We start from the raw sequence: 27,469 nt of genomic DNA on the forward strand, positions 1-27,469 counted from the left end.
CTTTCCAGGATGAAACACCTCTGGAGAAATCAGCACCTAATTTACTCTTTCACTGCCGAAGCCTCATACAGTTTGTGGTAGAAGCAGTCATGAAGTTTACTGCCTTTTTACTCCCTCACCCTTTCTTTGCACTTTGGGTGCTTTGTATGCAGGTGTATCAATGCATTGCTTTTAAAGCAGGGGAACTCTAACTTTTTACTCAAACCGACTACATAGGAATGTTGGAGGTCCAGAAAACTCAGTAAATGTCAGTATGTTGTCAATGACAGTAAGAACTTAACACACTCAACAGCCCATATTATAATTTAACTAAAACTGCACACATTTAATGGGACTTTGAAACAGGGTTTTAACGCTTTTAACGCTCACAAACAGCTCTTGTAGGGAAAAATGTCCCAGTAACACAAAGTAATATATCACTGGTCGGTGTAGTCCCTCATTTGTCCTACATTGTCCTAATACAATCATTTCTACGATACAATATATCACTGTTAAGTACCTGATTAGCATATGATTGGCAGATTGAATCTCAGACCACCATTTCTGTTCAAAGAGGGGTTTTCTTTTTTCACAGAAATGGCTTCTTTGACACCTCAGGTACTTAACAGTGATGAGGGAGGTGCAGCCAGAAAACAATAGGCCTGATTACTGATTACTGGACCATCAGGGAAACAATTAGGTCAGTTTCAGGTGAAACTAGCTAATCAGCAGATACTCAGGTAGACTCCTCCCTGAGGGCGGGGCTTAAGTAACACAGAGTAGCTTAAATTTCTGAGTTCTCAGAACATTTCCACAATTGAGAATGACTTCCGGATGGGAGCCGAAACGTCTTGATTCTGAAAACAGTGTCCAGATGACTACTGGACTGAAACCTTTTCTACGATAAAGAAAAAGTATGGATTTTCACACTGTTACCTTTTTGTGCAGTATTCATAAACCAAACAATGCCAGGCACTACCATCTTTATTTATACATGATTGGTAGAATATGGACATGCATATACCAACTCCTTCCTCAGGAGAAACTACTGTGCAGCACACACATCTGTAACTCCATTTCATCAAACAGAAAGTGGCTCCATCTAATGGTACAACCAGATACTACAACCAAACCCCAGTACATTTTCTGACCGTTTCAAAGCATGCCCCTCATCTCCTATATTGTTGTTGTTGATCAAATTATTTCAAATTATTAATCACTAACATCACAATTGCTTATGACTTTTTGATGTTTCTGAAATTGCAGAATCAGTTTTGACTGGATGATTGATCAAATCTAATCAGTGTCATTGACAGGAGAGATGGTCAGAGGGGTGGAGTTTTTGCCATCATTATGAAGACTGGGACTGAAGAATGGGTAGAGTTTCTCGGTGAAGGAACAGTCAGTATAGCAGTGGATAAGGTCTGCAGAGTCTACGTCAAAAAAGGAGACTGAACCCTTCTCATAATCCACAAACACGCCCACCTTCTTTGGCTGACATTTTACACTGAGATAGACAGCAGAAGCTTGGTACTTATCTCCATTCCTTAAACATATAGTCCAGTAGCCATTCTTGGGGCTCGCTGTGATCGATCCCTTTCTGTAGATCGACTCTTTGACGACACCTAAATCCCAGGAAGTCTTCCCTTCAACTTGAACCTCGTAGTAAAATCTTCCTGAAGAGAAACTCTGCTTTCCCAAGACATTTATAGCAGAATTAAATCTTTCTGGGTTGTCTGGGAGGTTTTGTTTTACGTCTCCACAGTAAACTTGTTTCCCGTCGTCAGACAAAATGAGGAAGGGATTTGCTGTATCAGGATCTAGAGTCACATCCTTTGCAAACTGCTGGACCCTGTTCAGCTTGGCCTTAGCGATCAACTTCTCCATGTCTTTGCTGAGTGTTTCCTTCAGCTGAGTCGCAGCAGCCCCCACACTTCCTCCATATGATGGCGGAGGGACGCTGACTTCTGTCCAGTTCTTGGTGGGTGGAAAAGCATTAAGGGAGGCAAAGCGTTGGAGGAAGTTGAGGTGGTCTTCGGTGCACGAGAGATGCTCCATCTTATTGCTTCTCTTTGTCAACTCAGAGATTTCCTGCTCCAGCTCTTGGATGAATGTTTCGGCCTGTTTTTGTGATGTTTTCCGCTTTTCATTAATTGCCTTGATGAGGTTAGCTAGACTTCTCTCGACAGACTGCAGGAAAACAGTGAAGACCTGCTCACTGTCTGCGATATGTCTGTCTGCAGATTTGTTGCTGAGCTCTGCTGAGTGTTTGATTTCCCTGATCTTCATCTGTCTCTCCTGGATCATCAGCTCAATTTTAGCCCCCAGCTCGGCCTTCGTTCTTTCATAATCACCTTTGAGAGGAACAGAGTCATGGTTCTTGAGGTCTAAAACAAGGCAGAACACAAAAACACCTGGACAGTCTTACAGAACAGCTCTTGGTGTGGTTTACAGTGTCAGTGGTTTGCTTGTGTAAATTACTATTCGAATTAGGGATGTCTGATTAAGTTTCTTTTGGCCCCGATCCTGATCCGAGTCCTTTTAATATTGGGTATCTGCTGATGCCAAGTCAGATCAGATACTTATATTTACCTAAATGTGAATCAAATATGTATCCAACACATCGAAATAACAGCTGTAGACTAAATTTGGCCCACCTTCATGAGCTACTTAATCAAATACTGGTTCTGGTTCAAAACTATTAAGTTTGTAAGCCTAAATTATTGATATGAATGAAAGCTAACTGGAAGAATGTGACACCTGATATTGACGTGATGCAATCCACTAGAGAGAAGACGTCTCACTCTGTTGTAGTTGAGGGAACTACAGAAACACTCAGTCCACCCGCCGTTGTACAGTGGTGTTACAGAGTGGAGGTTCTTCCCTCAGAAATGATCTTTGGCTGACTACAGACACCGGCTGCAGAGAGACCACAAACCCGACAACAGCCAAGTTTAATTTGGACTGTCGTCAAATTACTTACAGAATTAATATTAATTAGTGACAACTAAAAATGTGAAGCTGCTAGCTGAATGTTTGTACACTGCTCTTTGCTACTGAGAAATGAGAGAGCTCAGCGAATCTGCGCGTCTGAACTCAGAACGCAGCAGAGTTCAGTCAAGAAAGGACTGGATGTTGATCGGCTTTATTTTATCGGAAACTGATTCGTTAAAATATGCCGATCCTTAGGATTGGGACATCTCTAGTTAAAACTAGATTATTGTTTGAATACTACACATAATCCATAATGAATATAATAATATATGAGATGCATGTGAAACTTGCTTATCTTTATATTTTTACCTTTTGGTCCCGAGCTGGAGTTTTCCAAACGCTGCACTAGATCATTCCTGCTGATCTTTTCTAAAACCGTCAAGGTTACCTTCAGAGCTCCAGGACCGTGATATTTCTGTACCATTAGGTCCACTGTGTTCTGCCTTTCTGCCTTCTCCAGCCGAGCCGCTGGGATGCCTGAAAAGCCTTCCAGGATGCCATCCTGCTTCAGGAACCACTTGAAATGCTTAAACTCATTTTCTTCTAATTCCTGCAGAGTTTCCCAGAGCTCTTCAAGTTTCACCATTATGGCTCCCTGCTAAAAATAAGAGACATTCTCAATCGGAGGGACATACTGTGTTTTCTCATCTCATGCCACTTCACCAGAGCAACTGTTGTAAATGTGCATATTAAATTCAAATAATCTACTGCTTGACAAACAGATCACATGAGTTTTGATATTTTCATTGTTTCAGTCTTTTTTAAAATACTTATTACTGTTGATAAACTCATGACAATCCACATATGAGTTCAAGCTGAATAAATTATATTACATTCATTTGGCAGGCGCTTTTGTCCAAAGCATCTTACAATCAGTGGATTCAAACTCAGAAGGAAGAAGAGCTAGATGTCAAATAAACAGGCACCGTGAAGTTTTTATCACTTATCAAACTATACTGGGATGTTTGAGATGCATTTCACACATAAGGAAATAATAACAAAGTCATTGCATGTTGTTCTTTATATTTACTGTGATGAATGTAATGAACGGTTGCAAAGGAGACATGGAGGTGGAAAAGGAAGCTGAAAACAACTCAGGAATACCTTTCTCTCGTTCACTCGCCTCTCTCTTTCTCTGATGCTTTCAGATTGTTTGCACACACATTGTTTGCATATTTCTCTCTTTTTAGACTAGTCAGGAAAAAAACTAAATAACTTTGTTTTTAATATCAGTAAACTACAAGAAATATCCACCCTCAGTGCTTACGATGTGAATTAAGCTGTACACAAGTTGTAGTAGTCATGAGGTTTGTATTTCACCCATCCGTAACTTTGATAGTTCCTGGGTCAGTGGAAAGTCTTACCTCTAGTGAAGGGACTTTTTGGGCACCTGCAACTATGGCTGACAAACTAAATTCTGACCCAGGTTCATCCTGTCGAAACGCAGATAATGTCCAGCCCTGACGTTAGTTTGGCAAACAAAAGCCAGATATACTACACAAGGTTGCCCTCACAGCCTCAGGGCTGACATCCATAAATGACTCCAGTTAAATGACAAAATACGTCTCTAGAGGGATAAAAACTGCCTGACGTTTTGTTCCCAGACTGAATAAAAAGTGGAAAAAATATAAAACATCTCTTCTGACAGATTTGAAAGGATTCTGAGGCCAGTTCTGACATGCCGGATCTCACCCATTAAAATAACTGTGATGAAATGAGAGTTAAAAAAACACTACACACTAGAAACATTTCAGATTTTGTCATGTCATACACATTCTGCACATACGTGTTTTATTAATGAAAATCCATCACAGTTTTCATATACTAGTATGTTTTACACTACGCTATGGTGAGTTATGATAAACCACTGTGTCGAATGTTTCCTGAAAGGAGTCTTACCTGTTAATCTTGTGCAGATGAGGTCACAGCAGCTTTCAGCCGTTAGTGTCTGACTGCAATCAAATCCTCAAGCCTTCACCTTCCCAGCCTAAAACAACATCAGTATGACATCAGACCAGACTGACCTATCAGCTGTGCTTCCATGCTACATATTAATAGAGAAATTAAATAATAGAGTATGGCTACAGCATGGATGCAAAGGTTTGGCGTGGAGCCGACAACAACAGTCAGCTGTTGGCTCCACACCAAATATTTGCATTTGGAGGCTGATAACGATTTGATGTAGTAAATACTGAGAGCAAATAATCAGATAAAGATGTACTGGATCATTTTTTTAAAAGTATACCTTAAATTGTGACGATGCCGGTACAAAAGACAACAGGGTAGAGGACACACAACGCAGACGTGTACAGGCAGAGCAGGTTGAAATAAAGGGGCTATGGTCAAAACCAAGCTCACAGTTTGGCAACTTGATAGCAGTCCAACCAGACAAACAAACCCCACAGGGTTTAGGCAGGGAGCAGGTCAGACTGGCAGGTGACACACCGCCTGTTGCTTGGCTACAGAACAGAGTCAGGGACAGGATACTGGGAGTGGCTCGCACTGGTATCATCACGTTGATGAGCTGGCATAGAGGAAAGGGAGAGTGGCTGGAATATATGCTGGGGCTTAAAGGGACAGTTCACCCCAAAATCAAAAATACATATGTTCCCTCTCACCTGTAGAGCTGTTTATCCATCTAGAGTGTTTTGGTGCGAGCTGCAGAGTTTTGGAGATATCGGCCGTAGGGATGTCTGCATTTTTGGAATATAATGGCACTCGGCTTGTCTGTTGGTTTGTTGTGAGCAGTTTCATGTTGGAACTATTTTCTTTCTACCAATAGTTCCTACATGAAACTGCTCACAACAGATCTGTGGATTATCTTGAGTAACCGGGTCATGATTCGTGGAAAGAGACGTTGCTGTTGAGTTGTATCGTTTTGGCGCTTTGAGCCGAGTGCCATGTAATCCCATTATATTTAAAAAAAAAATGCAGACATCTCTACGGCTGATATCTCCAAAACTCTGCAGCTTGCACCAAAACATATTTTTCCTCTTACAGGTAGAAATCTGTATTTTTGATTTTGGGGTGAACTGTCCCTTTTTAAAGGATAGGTTCACGTTTTTTCAAGCCTGTCTTAAAGCACTAGTCAGGTGCTCATATGTACACTTGCAGATTTGCTTGCTGTAATCATTCCTGCTGTTACACTGTCAGACAAATCAAGCGCGGATCTTCCAAAGTTAGTCTTTTTAGTACAAACTTCCTTTATTGTGTTACTAACCCTCCACCACAGGAAACACTGTCCAGGAAAACAAAAAGAATATTTCACTAAAAAAAACTGTAACGTTAGAGGATATCCACTTGATTTGTCTTACTCAGACTGCAGGTAGCGTGTCCCATCTTAGACATTAATGGTTGCTTTTTTTTAAACCCTAACCACAATATTTCCCTAACCTTTAAATGGCTATAATAATGTATCAAATGCCAATGTGAAAACAATGTGAAAAGTCTGTGGTAGTTCTGAACCTGCAGCTGAACCTGCAGCTCCTCGGCTTTACAGAGCGTTGTAGTGAGTTTCAGCTCATTGTTTAGCCTTCCGGCCGCAGCTTCGCTGCTTTGGTTCACTCTCACCGCTCTCATAGCGTCGTTTTCTCCGTTTCAAAACTGGACGATAACATCAAGCGACCTGGACCGCTTGGAGCCGTATGTAAACAAGTGTTTCAACCGGCTTTGCATCATGAACAAAGACAAAACGGGTGATATTCCACCCCAAACCCCAAAAGACACGGATTCCCTCTCCAGGCCAGGTTAGCATTCCTTCAGCATCTCCGAAGCCACCATGCTGCACAGAGGCGAGCGACATACTCATTTCCATTGACAATAAACTTACGGGACTTGATCGCACTCATTGAAGTACTGCACAGGGAATTCAGTCAGGACCAAAAAGACACCCGGTTCACCTCAAAGCCACGAAAGAGACTATTCTGGACTTACAAGCTCACAGCACGAGAGGCAGTTTAGTTTTCACTTCCGAACAAACCCCAAACGACCCCGAAAAATCAGCAAAGGAATTAATCACCACACAAGTCAAACTACCCGCAGAGACAGTCGACAACATCACATTCCACCTCACACACCGCCTGGGATCGAACAACAACAACCGACCACGAGCGCTTATTGCGAAATTCTACACAACACAAAGAAAGTAGTTCAACAACAGGGGAGACTGCTAAAAGGAACAGACCAGGGACCAGGGACCAGTATCCACGGGAAATCCTACAAAGACCTAAAAAAGGGATCAATCCGAAAACAGCTGAAGGAGGAGAGAAAAAAGCAGACGTTTGAGTGGAGAGATTATAGAGGAGCAGTTGTACCGTGATAAGGACGTGAGCCACTCCCTCTCTCTACCCCCTCTGCTGCACAGACTCGCACTAAACCCCTTCCCCCGCCGTCGCTCTGCCACGCAGACACACATCCTCTCCTCATCCCTCCTCTCTCTATGAAAGACCCACAAATCCACAGTGGCAGACTCGGGCTGTTTGAGGGGCAGGGGCAAGAAAAATAAAAAGGGCACCAGCTGTACGCGGTGGGGCCCCAGCACGCAGAAAAAAAACGAAACAAAAAACACAGCGGGGCATCTTCAAGTATAGAGGCATCACGAGGGCACGTTGTCTCGCACGCAGGAGCGTGTGGAGGCCAACTAAACTTCCAGCATGTAGTGCAGCCTACATGGCACTATCGCGTTTTCTCCACTGGAAGGGAGGAGGGGGGGCCTAGAGGGCCCTTTATCATGTTTTATCTACCATAGGAGCATCCAAGAGGGCACTTTTGCAGCGTTTTTTAGAACATGGGGGAACCGGGGGGGCGATCACTCGATAGTATTCACCTTAATGCACCCGAGTCTCACTGTACCCCACAGTATGTGCGTTGATCTGCACCGCACTCTCTTTTGCATTTTGTTCTGTTTTATGTGTATTTTGTTGCTTGTGTCTGCCACTTTTTATTTTCATAGTCCAGTATCACAAATCCCTAATTTGCCTCAAGGGGCTTTACAGTCTGTACAGCATTCAGCACCCTGACCACGACCATGTCACACCAATTTTAGCTTCCCTTCGTTGGCTCCCCATCCACGTCAGATCACACTTTAAGGAGCTTCTGATGACTTACAAAATTGTAAATGGGCACGCCCCTTCATACCTGTCTGATAATAACTTTGTCATCCTGATTGTCCACACTGTAATTGTACTGTGTTGGTCTATTCTGCACACATGCATTTCCTGTCTGTCAGAGAGGGATCCCTCCTCTGTTGCTTTTCCTGAACCTGTTCGAGGGTCTAAGGACAGAGGGAGTCTATGCTGTACAGACTGTAAAGCCCCTGGAGGCAAATTTGTGATATTGGGATATATAAATAAAATTAGCTTGACTTGACCCTCTATCCTTAGACCCTCGCCTGGACACTGCATGGATTGGCTCCAGCCTCCGATCTCGGTCCATATTGGACATCCAGACTCCTCGGGTCCTCCGATCAGTTACTCCTCACCAGTCCATGTTCCCAGTCAAAATCCAAAGGTGATTGAGCTTTCTCCATTGCTGCGTTCATCTCCCGCTTCCCCATCTATCACCACTTTTAAATCCCATCTAAAGAGCCACCTTTATATAACTGCCTTTGAGTCCCTTTAATTATCGTTAGAACGATAAAATAGTCTTAATTTGGTCTGTTACAGCCATTTATCTATTTATTTGTGTTTATGATAATTTAATTGTAAAACACTTTAGTAAACCCCTGTTGTTTTTAAATGCACTCCTAAATAAATTTGACTTAAATGTGAGGCAAAACTCAAGCAGAACTGCCAGTCAAACCCCAGTTTGATAATCACCAGCTGGACAAACAAGTCGGAGTTGGTTTAAAGTTAGTTATTAACCAGCTGGACTCGTATTCTAGTGACAGCAGGTCAGTGTTGACTGCATCGATGACAACACGATGGTGGAAATGTGGAGACTTACCAGTGCCAAATGTGAAGTTGGGTAGAAACACTGAACTCATGTAGCGTCGTGTCTTATCTCTGGAGGACTGTAGCTGTGAGCTAACTAGTGGTGAGAAAATTTGTTAGTCAAATAAAGAAGGGAGGGGATTGTGGAGAAGTGTTTGCTGATTGTGTTGTAGTTTCAGACAGCCGCCACCAGATGGTAGTAAAGGCTGTGGCATTGTGTTGATGCTGTTATACTACTTGAGCTTCACTACATGTTTTTATGTGACAAAAATAAGATATTACATACATTTTCTGTATGTTCTGAGGAAATTCATTGGCTGCAATAAGGTTAAAATGATCATAGTGTTATGATTAACAATTCATAAGAGTTGACTAAAACAGATTAGAAAATAGTTTAAAAAAGGATAAAATTTATTATTTACCTTTTGTTCATTTAAATCTTTATGTTTATCTGATGATCGTACCTGAGATCGATTGCTTTCGTGTCCACCCACATATTTAAGGGAAACTGTGATATTAGACTCATTTGCGATAAACTTCTCACTGAGGAAACAGCATCCTGTCATTTTGTGATCATGTCTTCCCATTTTCTCAGGTATGTTGTGATTATTTTATACTGTGAAAGCGGCCTTAACAAGCGTTGCAGCAGCAGAAGTACAAGAACAGAAGCAGGGTTAAGAAAATGAAACTTGAATACTACAGCACATTATGAACATCTAGAAATAGTTTCAAAGTCAATGAAGTTGCAATTTAAAGTTAAATACAAATATTGCACTTGACCTGATGATGGCGCTAGCGATTAGAATTCATCCTGAGGGGAACATGAATGTCTAAACCACATTTCATGACAATCCATCCAGGTGATGATGATGAAAGTGAACATTTTGTTCTGCTGGTGGTGCTAGAGGTAAAGCCATCACCAAAATCGATGGATTCATCAACGGGGCACATTTGCACCAGATCTTATGTCAGTAGTTGATATTTCAGTCTGGACCGAAGTGGAGGACGGACTGACAGACAAGGTGTTTTTTGGCGTCTGACTTCATAGTGAAACCATTCCCTCCTTATGTCTGTCACGGTACAGCTCTGCAATGACAACCGTAGTAATATTTGGATTTTTTGTCCCCTGATATCACTTTAACTCCTGATGAAGGTGACATTCATGAGGTTGAAAGGAGCGATTTAACGACTGAATCTGCGCTCGAACAAACCCTTCAGTACGAGAGATTTAGTCATAAAACCAAAAATGTTCTTGCATGAGGCCTGATGTTTGTTTTTTTACTAACATTAATATTCTCTTTTCTCATTATTATTATTGTTCTGCATGCTTACAAATGATCTCAGTAACTTTGTCATTTCAATCTTATATTCTAACATCTGTCCAGGGACTACAGATGAAAAACAGCCCATTTACAGCAATGTTAATTAATGTGTCCCTGTTAAATAAACTAATAAATAAATACATGTAGTTTTCAGGGGTTTTCATGTTTTCAAATAATTACAAAGATTACACGCTCCTCCATTTCTTAAGACTTAAGAGAGATTTGCAATCTGTTGGTTTGGAGGCCCACGGGCTCGTCTCCGCTTTATTGGCTCATGCCTTTGGCAGGAAATGAGGAGGTAGGGAAGGGACAAAGGAGGACAGGGGCAGGTAGAGAAAGAAATGATATAGAAGAAAAGCAGGTGTAGGAAAGGATGGTGCAGGGGGGAAAGGGGAGGAGGAAAGACTAAAGGGACGCACCCTCGGGGAGAGGAAACGGGTAGAGCAGGCTGGTGTGTCCACTCGCCTGAGGGAGTCTCTGTTTCTGCCTCCGTTCTGTAGGAAGCTTGTGTCTCTCGAGAGCAGCGAGTCGCGAGGGAGAAGCCGCTGAGGAGGAACGACTAAAGAACAGTAAAAGCCATGGCTGTGAATAAATGCATCAAATACCTTCTCTTCTTCTTCAACCTTCTTTTCTGGGTGAGTCTGGAAAACAAAACATAGTAATTTAAGATCATTTGACATCATTTCACGCTTCTTAACACTTTGACTTACAGGCGATGCACTGGACAAGAGGTTATGCACCAAGTGTTTCTGTATCAGTGACAGGTTTCTTTGGTTTTCTCACTTAAATTTGGTCTCAGTTTTGATTTCAGCATTCATTTGTTGCACTGTTCAGTTTATGGGTGTGTTATACTGATCTAGGAGGCTGAGATGTAGCTTTTAACTGGAAAACTGACAGATTATTATTGTTTCTTACTCTATTTTTGCTTTTTTCCCAACATTCAGTTGAACAGGTGTCTGACATTTTATACAGTATATGGACTTTTCTTTCTTTCTCTTTTATATACAGTACATCTACCTATATATCTATATCTATACATATCTATCAATATATATATATATATATATATAATATATGTGTGTTTTAGACAAACAGGTGTTTCTTCATTTGATCTTTTTCAATCTATATGTTTAGTATTTTAATAGACTTGTATTTTTCAGTTGTTACTGTGTGGCGCTGCTCTCCTGCCAGGCTTGTTTTTCTCCGGTCAGGAGTGTAGAACAGGTTTTGTCAGCTCTTTATCGTCGCTCTGCCTCTCTCTCCACAAACAAACATTGGTCAGTTTCAGGGTGTGGCCCACACCTCAGCCTAGCATCATCACGTCAGTCATGCAGCCGTATCACCCCTCAGCCCGTGGTTAGATTTGAAATGAATGAGTAAATGTTTGGAGTGTTTTCTAAATGCCGTTCAGTTTCAGTAGTTACTGTTTTCTTTATTCGTTCAGTGGAAAGTTTGCTTCAGCCCACTCTGCTTCACATTTCTGGATTTCCTCATATTCTCTGCTGGCAGTTCCCCATTAAAACCAAATGGTCCATGTCGGTTAACCTATACCTCCACTCAGTCATTTTGGATTAAGTTCTTACTCAACACAAACCTGACGGTAATTGTTGTTGAAGGTTTGTTGTAACAGTGCAGAAGAAATTCACACTGTTGCAGGACGAAAAGGAGGAGGCAGCTTATCAAACGAGACGTGGTGGTTTTTATCAGTTGACTATTTGTTGACTAACAACCTCTTCAGATTATCAATCAGACAACTTTGGAGATGTTGGAAAATGTATTATTTCTCGTGGATATAGGTTAGCAGTTTGCCCTTACTTCATGTCTGTGTGCTAAGCTAGGCTAAAGGCCTCAGTATGCTTCAAAAGAAGAGGGTGTCGGATCATCTAAAGGCCTGGTCACACCGGAAAGTGTCACTGTGAAATTATTCAGCTTGTCTTGGCAAAATATTTGGTCCCAGAAGCTCAGTGACATCGTGACTGATCACAGGGCTGGTTGGTGAACTACGAGCTAACAGCTAAAACACTAGTCAGCCAAGCTAGCGCTAATCGTTCACCATAGCTCTCTGACCTTCTTTCTCTTTTCTCTGCACTGGGCTGTTTCCTCCCACAGGCATCTTCTTCACCATCGTACCATTTTGTTCTATAAAAAGTTACTGAAGAGGGAAAATAAAGCTCTCTGAGCTAACAAGCTCGCTGACTAGCTCATTAGCTTATCTTGGCTGCTAAAGCTGTCTCATAACCTCCTGCAAACCATTCCTCTTTTGTGGAGCAGTTTATTCTCCGACAGAGGAGGTTAAATATAACTGGATGGTGACACACGGCTAATAACCTACTCAGTGATTGGTCAGGTTTGTGGGCAGGGTTTTCAATCTTTACACGACTACTTCTGTCACTTTTCTCGTGTGACCAGCTGAACGCGACGCTAATTGTAGTGGCACTCGTTTCTGTTTTCCAAAATGACCACTGCTGAGTTAAAGTCTGTGTGAAAGCAGTGAGTTTGATACAGAATGAAACCTCACAAGCCAGTAACTCCACTTCAAAGGTTTTCAAAGAAAACATTAAAAGTTACTGGTTAATAGACCGGTGTGATGCAGGGTTGAGTGTGGCCATCCAGAAAAGGTAGAAACACTTACACTAGATGTATTCGGACAACTTAGTGTGTTTCACACTGAACCCGTAAACACTTCCTGGACCTCTTTCTGTATTGGACACAACAATCATCGAATCTGACTCTGTGTTCCTTTTAAAATGTTTTGATTAATTTAGCTTAGTATTTAGCACAAGTATAAAACATGGCTTTTGATTGAAGAAATAACACGTTCTTTCCCTGACAAATTTAATAAGAAAAATCTAACCTTAACTTGGGGTTTTGTGGCTACAGTCTTACAGGGTTAGCTATGACCAGATGCTAATAGCTAAAATTAGCTAAGCAGATATATCTGTGTAAGTGACATTTCTGACGCTCTCCTATAGTTGTGCTATTATTACACCACGCTGAGCCTGTAACAAACATTTTAGTGGTTTTATGACTGGAGTAAAACAGGAACTAAAGACAGTACCTCGCCACGTTTGTTGTTTCCTGCTTTTCTGAGTCATGATGCCCAATGATGACATCATTAAATGACTAAGAGCATCTTGGGAAATGTAGGAACATTCAATGTGTGCATTTACATGGACACATATCACGGTTCTGATCAGGTACAGAAAGGACAGAAAGGGTTGAGATGCTGAGAAATCAAAGACACACCAGAATCTGGACAGTGAACACACACACAAGACAAATTCCCCTGATGATGTTTCAGTCATAAATTACAGACTCCACCCACTGTGGCAGCGAGAGGCAGAACCAGTGGAAACCACTACAACTTGCCGGGAATAATACAAACACAAAAAAACGACTAACCCCCACGATGAGAAACCTGGATACTGCTGGGATCATGTATTCAGGGGCGTGAAAAACCAGGTTTCTTGTGCTCCGTGTCATCATCATATCCTGGATATGATCAAAACCAGGAAGACTCAAAACTGGAGTGATATTAGTTTGTATGTGAGACTTTCGAGGGAAGGCAAAGCGAGGGTCACGGGACCAACAGGGGTCGCTACTGCTAGCAGGCTAATCCTCAAGCATGTTTGCTGCTGGCTGACCACTGTCGGCTGTCCACGCTGTTTACATCTGGCTGTGGCTTCGATGATGTTGTATTATAAGTTTCGGACACATTTCAGTAGGAAGTGGTTATTAAAAATGGTGTTTGTTGTCTTTTTGCTACAATGTCTTCATGTATTACAGCGATAGTAGCACTTTTATACAGACATTAGAAAGTAACATACTGAAGGAATCCTTAAATGAATAAACTGATTAACTAGTTATGTTTACATGAATATGAAGGGTATAATGTCATATTTTGGATAGAGGTTGGCTTTGTACAAGTTTTTACTTATCATCACTGTTACATTTGAAAATGTTTGCATTGATTACATTACAGTGCTGCTTAGTCAAAACGAAATAGAGTTAATTAAAAATAAAGACACACGCTGATTAACAAACTTTGTCGAGTTTCTCTCTTTGCTGTAGTGAGTTATGCTAATTTTTCAATGGCAGTTGTGTTATTCGCTTCCTCGCTGATTAGCTTCTCACAGTGCAAGAAGACAAGCTAGCAAGGCTACTGAAAACTGTTGAAGTGGTTCTCAGGACATTTGTGTCATTATTCTGCAATTCAGCTCTTTGGCTGAAGTTATATTTTCTTGATTCAGTGGAAGAGTTGTGTTTGCTTTGAATCATAGGTTTCTTAGCCTATCACACAGCTTGTTGTTGGGTACTCTAAGATCCACTGAGGCCTGGCCCTCTTTGCTCGAATTAGAATTAGTAACTAATAAAAATGGAAGTGAGCACTTAACTCCGGGCTTCGAAACATTCTCCAAACTGTTTAGATCTCCCGTATCACATCCTTCCTGTTTTTCTGCCAACTGCAAATGTGCCAGAAATAATCTAAACAAATCAAAAGTCCACCTTTAGCTGTGAGTCTTGTTTAAAATAAACCTCCTGCTGTTTGAACGTCAGTCCTGCTGCCTGCTGAGGTTATTTCAGTCCTTCTCTCATGTTCCCAGAAATGATGTTAAATCGATGCTAACTTGATTCTAACCACTCAGTGGACATGATGTGTTTACCTAATGATGATGATGGGGAGGGTGGGGTAGGGCTGTTATTTACGTAAAGTTTTTAACTTGTGGCTCTGCAGCTTTTAGTTGCTAAGCGATGCTTCCCATCTGCTGAACAACGCAGCCACAATGAGCTCTGCAGTCGGAAACCCGCAAGAGGAACAGGAATCAAACACGGACGCTGTGGAAAAGATCATATGAATAATGTTGTTTAAAATCTATTTCTTCTTTCTTCCGTGAGCTGTGTCAGTCTCGTCCGAGTGTCGATAAGGAGTGAGACATTATGATGATCCCACATCAGGGACAGAACAGAATTCTTGGCTTTCACATCCTTGTTTCTCTTGGCATCTTTAAGTCTCAGTCAGTCTGCAGTAGTTTCTGTGGCTGAACACTTAAGAGAAAAACTCCTCCAGACAGACATCTTGTCAAACAGCAGTGCTTTTATGGCCTGCGAGCCATAACCAATAACCGATTAAGTGCAGCTCTGTCTCTGTACATTAACTCCTTTTAGCAGAGTGAGTGCTCTCATATACCCCATGAATAAGTAAGATTTATTTGTATGGCGCTTTTCACAGACACAAGTCACGAAGTGCTTTACAAAAACATGAACATACACGAAAGAAATAGATAAGATGACCACCCAAGCCACATGAAGAAATAAATAATAAAACACACAATAAATACACAGTACGTAATCAAATACTCAATAGATATACATTACCTAGTTAAAATACACAAATACATAGTTCGTAGTAAAAATACACAATTAATACTTAAGATGCAGACCTGGTGCATACAGGTTACCCGATATATCGGCCAGTATTAGTAAAATATATATATTGTACTGTGTATCACTGCAGATATATCAGGTATGTCAGCCGATAACTGACAGGAAACTGAAGTACAGAAAAGATACATTTTGAAATGTCTCCATTGTGTAATTTGTCAACTGGAGTTTAAGTTTATTTTTCAAATGTAAAATGTCCTGAGTTGTGTAAAGGAAATTATCATCCGATATTTAATAACGGATATTTTAATCCACAGATTGGTCCTGCTCTATAGTTCAGATCATCTTCAAACTCTTGAACGTCATCAGCAGCTATTTAAAGAAGAAGTTTTAGATTGAAAATGAAGCCTGTCTCAGCAGCTGCGCAGCCCGTCTCTGCTATTCATAAACTGGTTTGGATAATCTGAGAGAGAGACGGCGTTTCCAGAACAGTTGCCATGTGTTCTAGTCAGGTTCATATGTTCACATTGTTCGTTTTGATGTCTAAGTAAAGGAGAGAACTGTCGTATAGTCTTCTAAAAACGGAGTCTGTCTGAACTGAATGCCTGTTGTGCCAGATAGAGATTAAAAAGTGCACAACCCTGTTGGATGGCTTTGACAGGCTCTGTGGGCTCATGACTTTACACACCTGCCTGTTATTAGTTACGACAGTTGCGACACTGCTGTAATTTTGTGTGTGTGTCTGTGTGTGGTAAATGTGTAATGTTACTGTCTCGTCTGTTCATTGGTCTGATGGATTTACTATGAATCCAGCAGATCAGTTTGTATCTCAGTTACACAGTGACTCTTTGTGTTACTCGCTGCCTGTGAGTCACCGCTGAGGAAAGAACTGCCCCACCAGTTGATTGACCTTGTAATTATTATTACAAGAAGCAGAAATACTTGGTGTACAATCAACAGTGATTTCAACATTGCAGTTTTCTACGTCTACAGGAGCCCAGCAGGGACATAAAGGCTCAGGGAACTTGCGTACAGTACAGTGATTGAATGAACGAGGATGTGATTTCAGACACAAGCATGACAAATTAATTTGTATAGTCTAATTTATACTCAAGGCGGTTTCAAAGTGCTTTAAATGTAAGAAAAACAAACAGAAGATACTGGAACTGTAATCCTGATTAACTGTAATTAACTGGAATCATGATCAGTAATAATCCAAATTAACTTTAATCTGTATCAACTAATCTTGTAACTAACTGAAATCCTAATTAATTTTAATCCTGTTCAGGTGTAATCCTGATCAGTTTTAATCCTGATTAGCTGTAATCCAAACCAAATGTAATCTTGCATAGCTGTAATCCTGACACTTCACTCACTTCACTCCTGATCAAATGCAATGCTGATCAACAACTGTAAACTGGATTAACTGTAATTTGAATTAACGTCAGTCCTGATCAATGTAATTCTGATTTAGACCCAAATGACTGTAGCCTTGATCAGCTGTAATCCTGATTAAGTGTAATTCTAATTGATTTCAATCCTGTCACCTGTAACCATAATTAACTAATCCCAAACAACTGTAATCCCCATCGGACTCTTACATCGAACTTCAATCCTGATAAATGTTCTCCCGAATAACCGTCACCCCAGTCAACTTTACTCCTGATCAGCTGTAATCCCGGTTTGTAATCACGTCCTCTGATCTTGGATCAGTCCGTCAGAGCCGACGTGCTGCTGCGAGCACAGAGGGTGTGTTTGTTTTTCCGGTTTGTGATGCTATGTTGCTCCGCAGGTTCGCTCTGTGGGTGTTCATGTTACAGTCACGCAGGCTCATGTTTAAGTGATAACTTAATCCATGTATAGACGCTGTACAATGAACGTCTGTGTGGTTCTTTGTGACCCGCCTGTAACTGTTGGCAACCACCTTTAAAAAGGAAAACATCAGTTTTGTATGGGTGTTTTGTTTTTCCAGCGATAAAGCAGGTAAAATGCAGGAAATCTCTCCACTGTGAAATCCATATCCAGTAATTGAAAGGTTTCCTGTTTGTCCTCATTCCTTTTCCACAACTTTTTTACGGGACGTCGCGTGCTGACGGTTGAGTGGCAGCTCAAGATAACATGACACATGCAGCTTTAGAAGTAAATGGCAGCTAGAAGAATCAGAAGACAAAAGAAAGACATGTACAGACAAAGCAACCAAAGACAAAGCAGAAGAAGAAACAGACGAGACAGAAAAAGAAAAAGCAGAAGAAGAAATCTTCTTTTAAATCTGTTGTGGAACCATTATGATCCTGAACAGTTGGAGCAGTTTTAGTTTTTGTTATCTTTAAACTCCTTATTGTGTGAGGGCGGACGTCTCGACAACAAACACAGTGTGAGCTGACTAATGCAGGTTTCTCCCTCAGGCTGTGTCCCCACCAGCAGGCCGCCTGTCTTTGTGTTTGTCCTCCATCTGAACGTCAGAACCGTAGCTCCTGTTGGAGATGAATTTTAAAGTTCAAGTGTTTACATAATGAATTGAGTGCAATGGAAATAAGTGTGCGGATGTTTTGATCTTTTTTTCTATATGTAAGTATAAATAGTAAAACTGCAGAAAAGTAGTCAAGAGTCGCTCCATCCACTTTGTTTACATGAGCAAACAGCCAGCGATGCAAATGTCGGTCTGGTGGTTGGTCCAGACTGAAATCTCTCAACAACTCTTACATTTATTGCCATGAAATGTTGTGCAGACATTCATGGTGACCCTCTGACTTCTCCTGTAGCGCCACCAGCAGATCCAACTTTGGTTTACTTTGTTGTACTTTGGCTCTACTTGTGTACATGCTAAACTAAGATGGGGAACATAATAAACAATGCTGATGTTAGCATTTAGCTCAAAGCACTGCTGTACACAGAGCCACTAGCATGGCTGTAGACTCTTACTGTTGTTACATTTATTCTTACAATTCTGCAATAACTGATTTTTTTTGGCCACTTAAAGGCAACATTGACAAATCATCGCCTTTTAAGTTGATGTGTTGAACTTGTTCGCAAACAGCTGCTTGTTTCCACCTCCAGCAGCTGCAGAGAGACATGACGCTTCATCAGGAGGCGTGTCTGTGTCTCCTGATGGACGTCAGTCCGGTCTTCTCTCTGTCAGCTCTGGGTTTGGTCTCCAGCAGCTGCTGAGGGAAACATCTGGCTCTTTAGCTGCTAGATGCTCCGCTATGTTCAGCAGCTGGACTCTGACTGCATCTGCCTGCTGTTTGCTGCTGAGCAGGTAGCGTTCAGAGGCTTTTTACAGCTTCTTCTCTGAAAACGACGCCATGAGAGCGCCGAGAGGGAACCAGAACAGTGAATTTGCAGCCGAACAGATAAACAACGAGCTGAAAGTCACGATGAAGCTCCGTAAAGCCGAGCGGAGCTGCAGGTTCAGCTGAGGATTCTCTGGAGGTTCATCACTATGAGCGAAACCTTTCACATTGTTTTCACATTCTCACTGATGATTATAATAATATCGTTTCGAGCCGCTTTAGGTCAGTAAACAGCGTTTGGTCAATATAATGTCACCAGTAAAGTAAATGGCGCCGTGTTTGAGGATTGAGCCTGAAGCATTGACTTCAACACTCAGCTGAGGCTGCTGCTCATTGGTCAGGAACATCACCAGACTGTGGCTGCACGAGTTTCACTGGTCAGGTGTGTGTTTGTGCAGGTGTGACTCAGTAAAGGGCTGGTATTTATTCAGAGGGTGTGGTGGCACTGCATGTATGTGTGTGTGCTTCCATTGTAAGCACACAGGTCATGTCCTTTTTGTGTTTGTCATGTCTGTTTCCGTTCATTCAGAAGTCAAGTGAATGATCCATCTTTTTTTATGTAGCCTAGTATTTTTGAATAGAATTTCATACACAAATGTTACACAGAGTGATTAACATTATGAAGTAAATGGAAAATATTGACTTTGGGAAAATTAAATAAAATGAAACAGGGAAGTTAAGTTTAGGACTGCAACTAAAGATTATTTTCATCATCGCTTAATGTGGAGATTATCTTCTGCTTGGCTTGAAAATACTTAAATAAAAAACACAACCAAATAATTTTACTCACAAAAAAAGAAGAAAATCACCACAATGGAGAAGCTGGAAGTAGTATCATTAATAGTTAATCAACTATTAAAATAGTTCCTGATTCATTTTCAACTAATTCGAATTAATCGAATAATCCTTTCAGCTCTAAATTGAACAAATGTGTGTAAAAATGTGCACAAATGGTATCATTTATACTGTATTTGTGTTTTTATGTGTATATGTAACGTATACATCCTTGTTCCTAATTTTCTTGGCATTCGATTTAAATTGTTACATAATTTTTAGTATTGAATATTTGTTTTATGTGATCTGTTTTTATTTGTTAATTACTTTGTAATCGCTGTGATTTTGGTAAGTGCAATTGTTTATTTAGAAATAAACAATTGTTATTACTTTATTACATCATGAAGTAAATGAATACATTTAAATAATATCAAAGAGAGAATAAATGTAATGTTTAGAGACTTTAGAAACTCTGGACTGTAAGATTTGATCTTATTTTATTGTATCTAGAGGTTCAGGCCAAGATTTAATATAAAGTACTGCGGTGTTTAAAGTGTTTGTATTATAATAATAATAATAATAATAATAATGATAAATTTGACTTGAAGCGCCTTTCACATAACCGAATGAGACTTTACATAAAGGCAACATGCAAAAATTAAATAAAAACATAAAATTAATTAAAAATGACAAAGTGACAAAAAAACAACTTTTATTTTGATTAAATGCAAATTTCCTGTGAGCTCAGACTGAAGCAGTGCATTTCTGTATTCTTCTTCATGTGCATCCATTTAATCAACATTATGCTGTAATTATCCGCCCTGTGTTTGTCTCCATGGAAACGCTGCGGCCGTGTCCTCTGACTCGTCTCTGTTTTCCGGCTTCTCTCTGCTGCGTGCCGACAGCTCGGAGGATGAAATATTGATGGCAGATTATTACTCACAGTGGTGTGTTTGTGTCGGCTAATTGTTCGAGTGCTGAATAATACATGTCACTCATCAATCCTGAACCCCGCCCACGGAGGAGCTGGACACAAGTCTCTCCATGTAGTCCTCAGAGAGTCCTGATCCTCACTGAGGATCAGCTGCTTGTTCTGTCTTTGATCCAGTTTGATTTACTGTTCAACAAAAGACACGAACAGATGAGGGAACATTAAATAATATGACATGCAGTAGCTTCTGCATTTCAGACATTTTGAACTGTCTGACATAAGCTGTCAAAGATCAAAGATCTTCTCAGTACGTTTCCAGATGCCCGTTAGACTTTGAGATATCGTGTGTGTGAGGTTGTGGAGTTTGAGTTGCTGCAGGTTTTCTCAACCAGATGTGGCCAGATTCTCACCAATTAACTCAAGTGATGCTCGTTGCACAGTTTGTATTTAAATCTCTTCTCTCTCTCTCTCTGTTTCTACAGATTAGTGGTTGCATCATCCTCGGAGTCTCCATCTACCTGAAAGTCAGCAAGGATGGAAACGTGGTGAGACTCGCAGTTTATTAATAGGACTCCTGCAGCTCCTCCTTGTTACTGACACCACATCCACACTAATGCAGATTAATATGAAAACTCACTGTTTTGTTCCTTCTTTTGCACACTGAGTCGAGGTTTTCACCATCTAAACTTGAGCTCTTCCAAATCGCTCTTAGTTGTACTAAATTCAGAAACCTGATGTACGATTGTCACCTTCCTCATTAGCATCAGAATCCAACTTTCTGTCCTCTTATTTAATGTTTTATTAGAGCCCATCACACAATCCAGATGTTATTATTGTGTAAAATACTGATTTTCTGTCTTCCACCTCGTCCTGTCTTCAGATCACCAATGAATCTCTTCCGGGCATCGACCTGATGATCGCCATCGGAGTGGTCATCATGGTTCTCGGCTTCCTGGGCTGCTGCGGAGCCATCAGAGAGAACCGCTGCATGCTGCTGCTGGTGGGAATCATCACATTATTCTTTCTTATTGGATATTTTCTGACTTAAATCATGATTTTAGAAGATTTCAGAGAAGAATGTCTTCTGTTTTTTATAGAACAACACTTACCAAAGGTGCCAGTACATTTTAAACAATATTCATCCCTGACTGAAATCATTGAACTTGGACAAAATCGATCTTGTTCCCTGAGTTAAGCCTTTCAGGCAGCTCCTCCTGCCAGACTTTGTACCAACATGTGGATAGAGCAAATGATTTCAGAAACTGGGGGGGGGGGGCATTTATATGTATTTATATCAATTTAGCAAATAACTCATTATGATGAAATTGGCTCTCATACTTTCAGTTAGAAATGGCGTTATTGTCACGTAATGTCTTATTTGCATCTTAAGTAAAAAGAGCAAGACCCTGTATTGCCTTCGTTTAATTATTTATTATTTAGCAGAGTTATTGTTCAGAAAGTAATTAAATAAATTATAGATTGTGATTAAGATTGAAGAGATCTGCAGAAAGTATTACATTTCATTAACAGTAGCTTATCAGTGATAAAAACAAATAAAGAAGCAAAATAAAAACAAACAATTTGTGAATAAAAAGAGTGGTGAGTATGACACAACTGTTGTACTGATTGTGGAAATGTAGATTATACAGAATTTAGCAAGACGACAGGTAAACATGGAGGAGTGGAGTCTGTATTAAAACATCTCACATATATTATAAAACTTTCAAAATGTAAAGTAATATTCTCTTTCAAAATTTCAGCTGTAACTGCTGATGTTCGGCTCAGTTGTCAGAGACTTATGTGAATAGAGAAGTTTTGGTGAAGATAATTATCATCTTCACATAATTACATATAAAAAAAATCAACCCTGCTTCTCTATTCCCTCAGTTCTTCATCAGCCTCCTCCTCATCTTCATCCTCCTGTTGGCAGCGGGCATCCTGGGCGCCGTGGGCAATGCGAAGGTAAGACAGGAAGTGACGGCGTCCTCGCGTCACCTGCTGTCTCAGCAGTTTGTTGGGAGGACGGACGTGGTTTGTGTTTGTTTATTTTGTGTGTGTGTGTGTGCAGGTGAATGACTGGGTGAAGCAGCGGCTGGAAAAGTTTGTCCCGCTGAAAACACAACCAGATAATGTGAAGGCAGACCTGGAGAAACTGCAGAAGGAGGTAACACACACACACACACACACACACACACACACACACACACACACAAACGGAAAAGTGAGGACCGGCCATAGCATGTCGTCACTCCCAAAGTCTAAAACTCTACTTAGTCCTCACAAAGATAGAAGAACACACACAGTTGGTATCAGCCAGTTATCTGCTGCAAATATCGATCTGCTCTCCTATCAGTTGAACTGTAGTTGCCATGGAGACCCACTAGAGGGCACACATGCATCAGGCTGCCACCAAGTTTCTCTCACAGACACAGTGACAATATAAATATATGATATTGATAAAGTCTGCAGCCAATCGAGAGGGAGAACTGGAACTAGTTTCTCAACCTCAGGGTTGGGACCCTATGTGTGCTCACTTGTTATGCAGAGGAGGTCATGTCCTGGATTGTAATTATTTTTCATATTTGTGGGGAAAAAAGATTTAAGGCTGTAACTAACAATTATTTTCATCATTAATTAATTGTTTTGTCAAAGAATTGTGAAAAATGCCTTTTTTTTAATCTCCCAGGGCTCAGTGTGGCATCTTCAAATGTTTTTATTTGATCAAACCAACGATATTCAGTTTACTGTCACATTATGACAAAGAAAAGTAGTAAATCTTCACAGTTGAGTAGCTGGAACCAGACAGTTTGGCATTTTAGCTTTAAAAATGGCCGAAACAATTAATCAATTGCCAAAATACCTCCCGGTTAATTGTCTGTCAATCGATTCAGCTCTAAATTGAATTGCTGCTCCAGTGTGGCAGCAGTTTGGGTTCAGCCAGCTCTGGATAAACTGAATCAGGAAGTAATTACCGAACACGAGCTGCTGTTCTGCTGCGGCCTTGCTGACAGCTGAGTCTCGTGTTGTTTCCTTCTAGCTGAAGTGTTGTGGTCTTGTGAACGGACCATCAGACTGGGAGAAGCCTCCTGACTCCTGCCGCTGCAATTCCACCGTATCAGACTGCAAGTCCTCCGCCATCTACAACACGGTGAGACCAGAGCACGAGGGTGTGACTGCAATATCACTGGACTGCACAGAAGCTTAGCTGTGAACCCGTTTTCATGGTTTTGGATATTTTAGAGTTTTTAGATTGATGTCCTTCCTTCCAGACAGCTACTGGTGTCAGTTAATATCTATGAAAATGAATCAGTCCATTGTTTAACATATAATCTCATAATGTAATTACAGTGAAATAATAGAATGATGGTTTTGGTATCAGTTCGAATAAACGTGGAACAAACTGGACAAAACATAAAACCATGTGATGCACAGTATGATGATGTCATGGTCTGCTCCTGCAGCCCTGCTCCACCCAAATCATCAGTCTGATGGAGAAAAACATGGAGGTGGTGCTGGGAATCGCCTTTGCCATCGCCATCCTGCTGGTCAGCACACAAACATACACACACGATTTCATTCCCCACAAAAAACAGTCAGATTAAAAATATTTGGAGCGACAACCAAGGCTTTTAACTATCTGTAATGTAAATAACTTTATTGGTAGCTTTTTGTTGTCAGTAAAGATTCAAGTTTAATTAAGCGGTTAATATAAACTATATATTTCAACACCTCAAAAGGTGTATAATAATAATAATAAAACCTATATTTACAGTATTTAACACATGTAATTAACATACAAAAAGATGCATTACAATGTGCTTCACAAAAGATGAAGAGACAACAACCAAAAATATTTAAAATCTGTATATGTAAATAACTAAGTGTCGTTGAGGTAAAATAAAGTAAAACTTTGTATGTTAAAAAAACAGTCTGAAAAGTTGTGCCACAAGATGCCAATAGCTACATTTTAAGTACCGCAAGGGAACCGTGCACGTCCCTGGATTTTCCACAACACGGTCCTGCAAATGTTTCACAGTTAAAGCCTTGTTAGGAAATGAAGGGATTCTGTCCACTGAAACGCAAAAGGGGTTTTAATTTGAAACCGATACAGGAAGCGTTGAGTTTGTGTTAACAGCACGATGAGAACAGATCAGAAAACAAACTAAAATATGACCAAATATACATTTTAAAAAGAGGGAATTAGATATAATGGCCTGGTATCCTCGGCAGTTGAGGCCGCTATTTGAGAATTTACAGTAAATATATTTATGATGAGAACTCATACAACCATCAAACATAAATGATATAGTATTAAAACATAATGTTTTATAATATTTAACTATATTACAGATACATAATGTTTTAACTAAAGACAAAATATAAAAAATGTTTTGACCAGACAATGATTTACAGCATAAAAAGAAACTAAATGATATTTTTAAAGTATGGTGGCTGTCTTTAGTGTTTGCTTATCTGATGTGTTTCCTCTCTCTGCAGATTTTCGGCATGGTCTTCGCCATGATTCTCTACTGTCAGATTGGCAGGAAGGACGCCACCACCACCACTGCCTGAACACCCACACGTGGCCGCGCCCCCTTGCTGCCTGGCAACGGCCAATCAGCAGTGCCCAAATGACCCATGGAACATGTATCATGTAACCTCTGTGCAACTGTAACTTAACCTGTGCTTTTACTGTGAAGGAACACTCTGATATTTTGGTTTAAATTTCATGCCATTAAAACAGTTAATACACACCCTGGTGTGTGTACTGTATAGAGTCTCAATAGTGACAAAAATAGTGCAAAAGTTAAATGTAGAAATATCTTGGGCAAACATGAGAAATGCTGCATGTGAAGAATGTAAAATAGATGATTTCAATGTGTCCTAAAGTGAAGAGGTGTAAAATGAACCAGTGAAGGATAATGGGAGAGTAAAATATATGTTTTTAATTAACGTAATAAATTAAACACATTTCTTCTTGAACGCACAGAAATAAAAGTGATATTATTATTGGGGTAAAACAAAAAACAAGTGGATTTCTCAAAATATCAGAGTGTTCCTTTAACTTTACAGAAAACCTGTGGTAACAATTACTTTATAGAAATTTTACCAAACACTCATATAAAAACCAAAGTATTTAACTAGTAAAACAAAAACACTAGTCTGTGTTTCCGTTCATACTGTGGCCTCAAAGAACAAAATGAAGGAAAATTATTGTCAAAAACGCTGTTTAAATCACCTTTGTGTTGTCTGGGGCTTATTAAGTATGGAAGTCCATTACTGCCAAAATAATAAATCGATAAATACGTGATTACGTATGATTAAAAATATAAAATTTCCCATTCCCATAATAAGTTACAATCTCATATGAATTATTTATACATAAGTCAATATTATTACATTTTCTCATAATTATGACAAATTCTTAAAAAAATGACTTAAATACTCATAAATCCAGATTTAAGACTTTTGCTTTGCTGTTTTCTGCATGTAAAGTGTCTTTGTGTTACATGAAAGATGCTTAAAATCGAATTTATTATTATTATAATGAAGTACTGAATCATAGTTTTGAGAGATCTGAGAGTTGGTGTTTCTGCAATGGCTTATGTTTTATGTTTATTTTTTTTGGCAGGAATGGGCTACCATAGTATTATGTCTAAACATATACTGCTATAACTGTCTGTTGCAATATCTGCTGCCATTTTTGGAAAATATTACAAAATAATCCTCAGGAAGTTTAAGTTGTAGTGTGTGCTTGTGCATTTCTAACAGAAGATATAGTAACAATATTGCCGTTATAAAACAATAACCCTTGAATATGACACTGCTGCATAGATTTGATATCTTAGACCACATTGTTAGATTACTGATTAACTTGATTATTTTTAGTGTAGAAGTAGTTTAATCTTGTGGAGTAAAACTTGATTTCTTGTTTCTTTCCACTGAATCTTGTTGCTGTTGCATTTATAATTTCTTTTTTTTTTTTTTTTACTGGCACAGGTTGAAAACTGTAATTTTTTTGTCACCTAACTGAATTTTGTTTGGGACATCAAGTGTCCTCATATATACGAAGTTCTCCAAAAATAGCTTGTCTTTTATTTTGCAGTCCACTCCCACCAGGGAAATAGAAACTAGAATAGATTAAAATAAAAACTCTAATGTATTCCCATAATTATAAATTAAAAAAATTGTACATTTAAATTCTGAAATCATTATAACTTTTAGTTGCTAAGATATATATATATATATATATGAGATGCTTTAGAATTTGTATTTTCTTACAAGAAGGGGCTTCCATATTCTTCAATATTCTCAAAAAAAGCTTAAAAGAAAGAATAAATTTATCTTCTTTAGATGTTTTCCGTGGACCCCCTTCACCCCACTCCAGGACCTCTGATTGTTCCCGGACCACACTTTGAGCATCGTTGTTCTGCATGCCGTGATGAAATATAACAGAGGATGTTGTTTGTTCACTATTTTGACACCCTGAACCTGATGTGTTCCTGTGTGAGCGCCTGCAGCCTGTTGTTTAAAATGGTTTTATCACCGTTCCAGCTGTCTAAATACAATAAAGGATGAAGGGAAGCTCTGGCTGCAGCTGTCCGGCTCTCTGTCTGTGTCACAAGTGAAGTCGTTAAATGTTGAATTTTTGATAAATGCCAGGACTCAGTTTCCTTCCTCCTCCACATAAATCCAAACAGTTCTTTTCTTACAGGAATAAAAACTGTGAAGTACCTAAAGTTCACCATTCAGCTTCTACAAAGTTCACAGGATCCAGTCTCACGTAGTCAGTCAAGTTTACTTTTGTCTATAACAAAATAAGCTCAGAAAGGTCCACTTACTAGAGACTGAATGAACACCGGA

The 27,469-nt window shown here is 39.9% G+C and overlaps 2 protein-coding genes across 16 annotated transcripts; one reads left to right on the top strand and one right to left on the bottom strand.

Moving 5' to 3' along the window:
- Nucleotides 1–945: 945 nt before the first annotated feature.
- LOC122871555 (E3 ubiquitin-protein ligase TRIM21-like) lies at nucleotides 946–10,779 on the bottom strand. 14 transcript variants are annotated; one of them, XM_044186803.1, is made up of 5 exons: nucleotides 9,368–10,300; nucleotides 8,917–8,996; nucleotides 4,873–4,960; nucleotides 3,283–3,571; nucleotides 946–2,366 (listed from the first exon to the last, which is right to left on the bottom strand). In XM_044186803.1, the coding sequence occupies exons 4-5, from the start codon at nucleotides 3,557–3,559 to the stop codon at nucleotides 1,276–1,278; spliced, it is 1,368 nt and encodes a 455-aa protein (XP_044042738.1). In that variant the 5' UTR covers nucleotides 3,560–3,571; nucleotides 4,873–4,960; nucleotides 8,917–8,996; nucleotides 9,368–10,300; the 3' UTR covers nucleotides 946–1,275. The 14 variants fall into 14 exon arrangements, with proteins under 14 accessions (XP_044042738.1, XP_044042737.1, XP_044042734.1 ...); XM_044186802.1 differs by having other exon boundaries at nucleotides 8,917–9,000; XM_044186799.1 differs by adding an exon at nucleotides 5,219–5,497 and having other exon boundaries at nucleotides 3,283–3,568; nucleotides 8,917–10,300.
- LOC122871559 (tetraspanin-8-like) lies at nucleotides 10,722–27,196 on the top strand. 2 transcript variants are annotated; one of them, XM_044186816.1, is made up of 8 exons: nucleotides 10,722–10,860; nucleotides 21,088–21,150; nucleotides 21,486–21,605; nucleotides 22,493–22,567; nucleotides 22,674–22,769; nucleotides 23,643–23,753; nucleotides 24,067–24,150; nucleotides 25,103–27,196. In XM_044186816.1, the coding sequence occupies exons 1-8, from the start codon at nucleotides 10,804–10,806 to the stop codon at nucleotides 25,175–25,177; spliced, it is 681 nt and encodes a 226-aa protein (XP_044042751.1). In that variant the 5' UTR covers nucleotides 10,722–10,803; the 3' UTR covers nucleotides 25,178–27,196. The 2 variants fall into 2 exon arrangements, with proteins under 2 accessions (XP_044042751.1, XP_044042752.1); XM_044186817.1 differs by lacking the exon at nucleotides 24,067–24,150.
- The last annotated feature ends 273 nt before the right edge of the window (nucleotides 27,197–27,469 follow it).

This window comes from Siniperca chuatsi, linkage group LG23, assembly GCF_020085105.1.
Source record: "Siniperca chuatsi isolate FFG_IHB_CAS linkage group LG23, ASM2008510v1, whole genome shotgun sequence".
Taxonomy (NCBI): Eukaryota; Metazoa; Chordata; class Actinopteri; order Centrarchiformes; family Sinipercidae; genus Siniperca; species Siniperca chuatsi.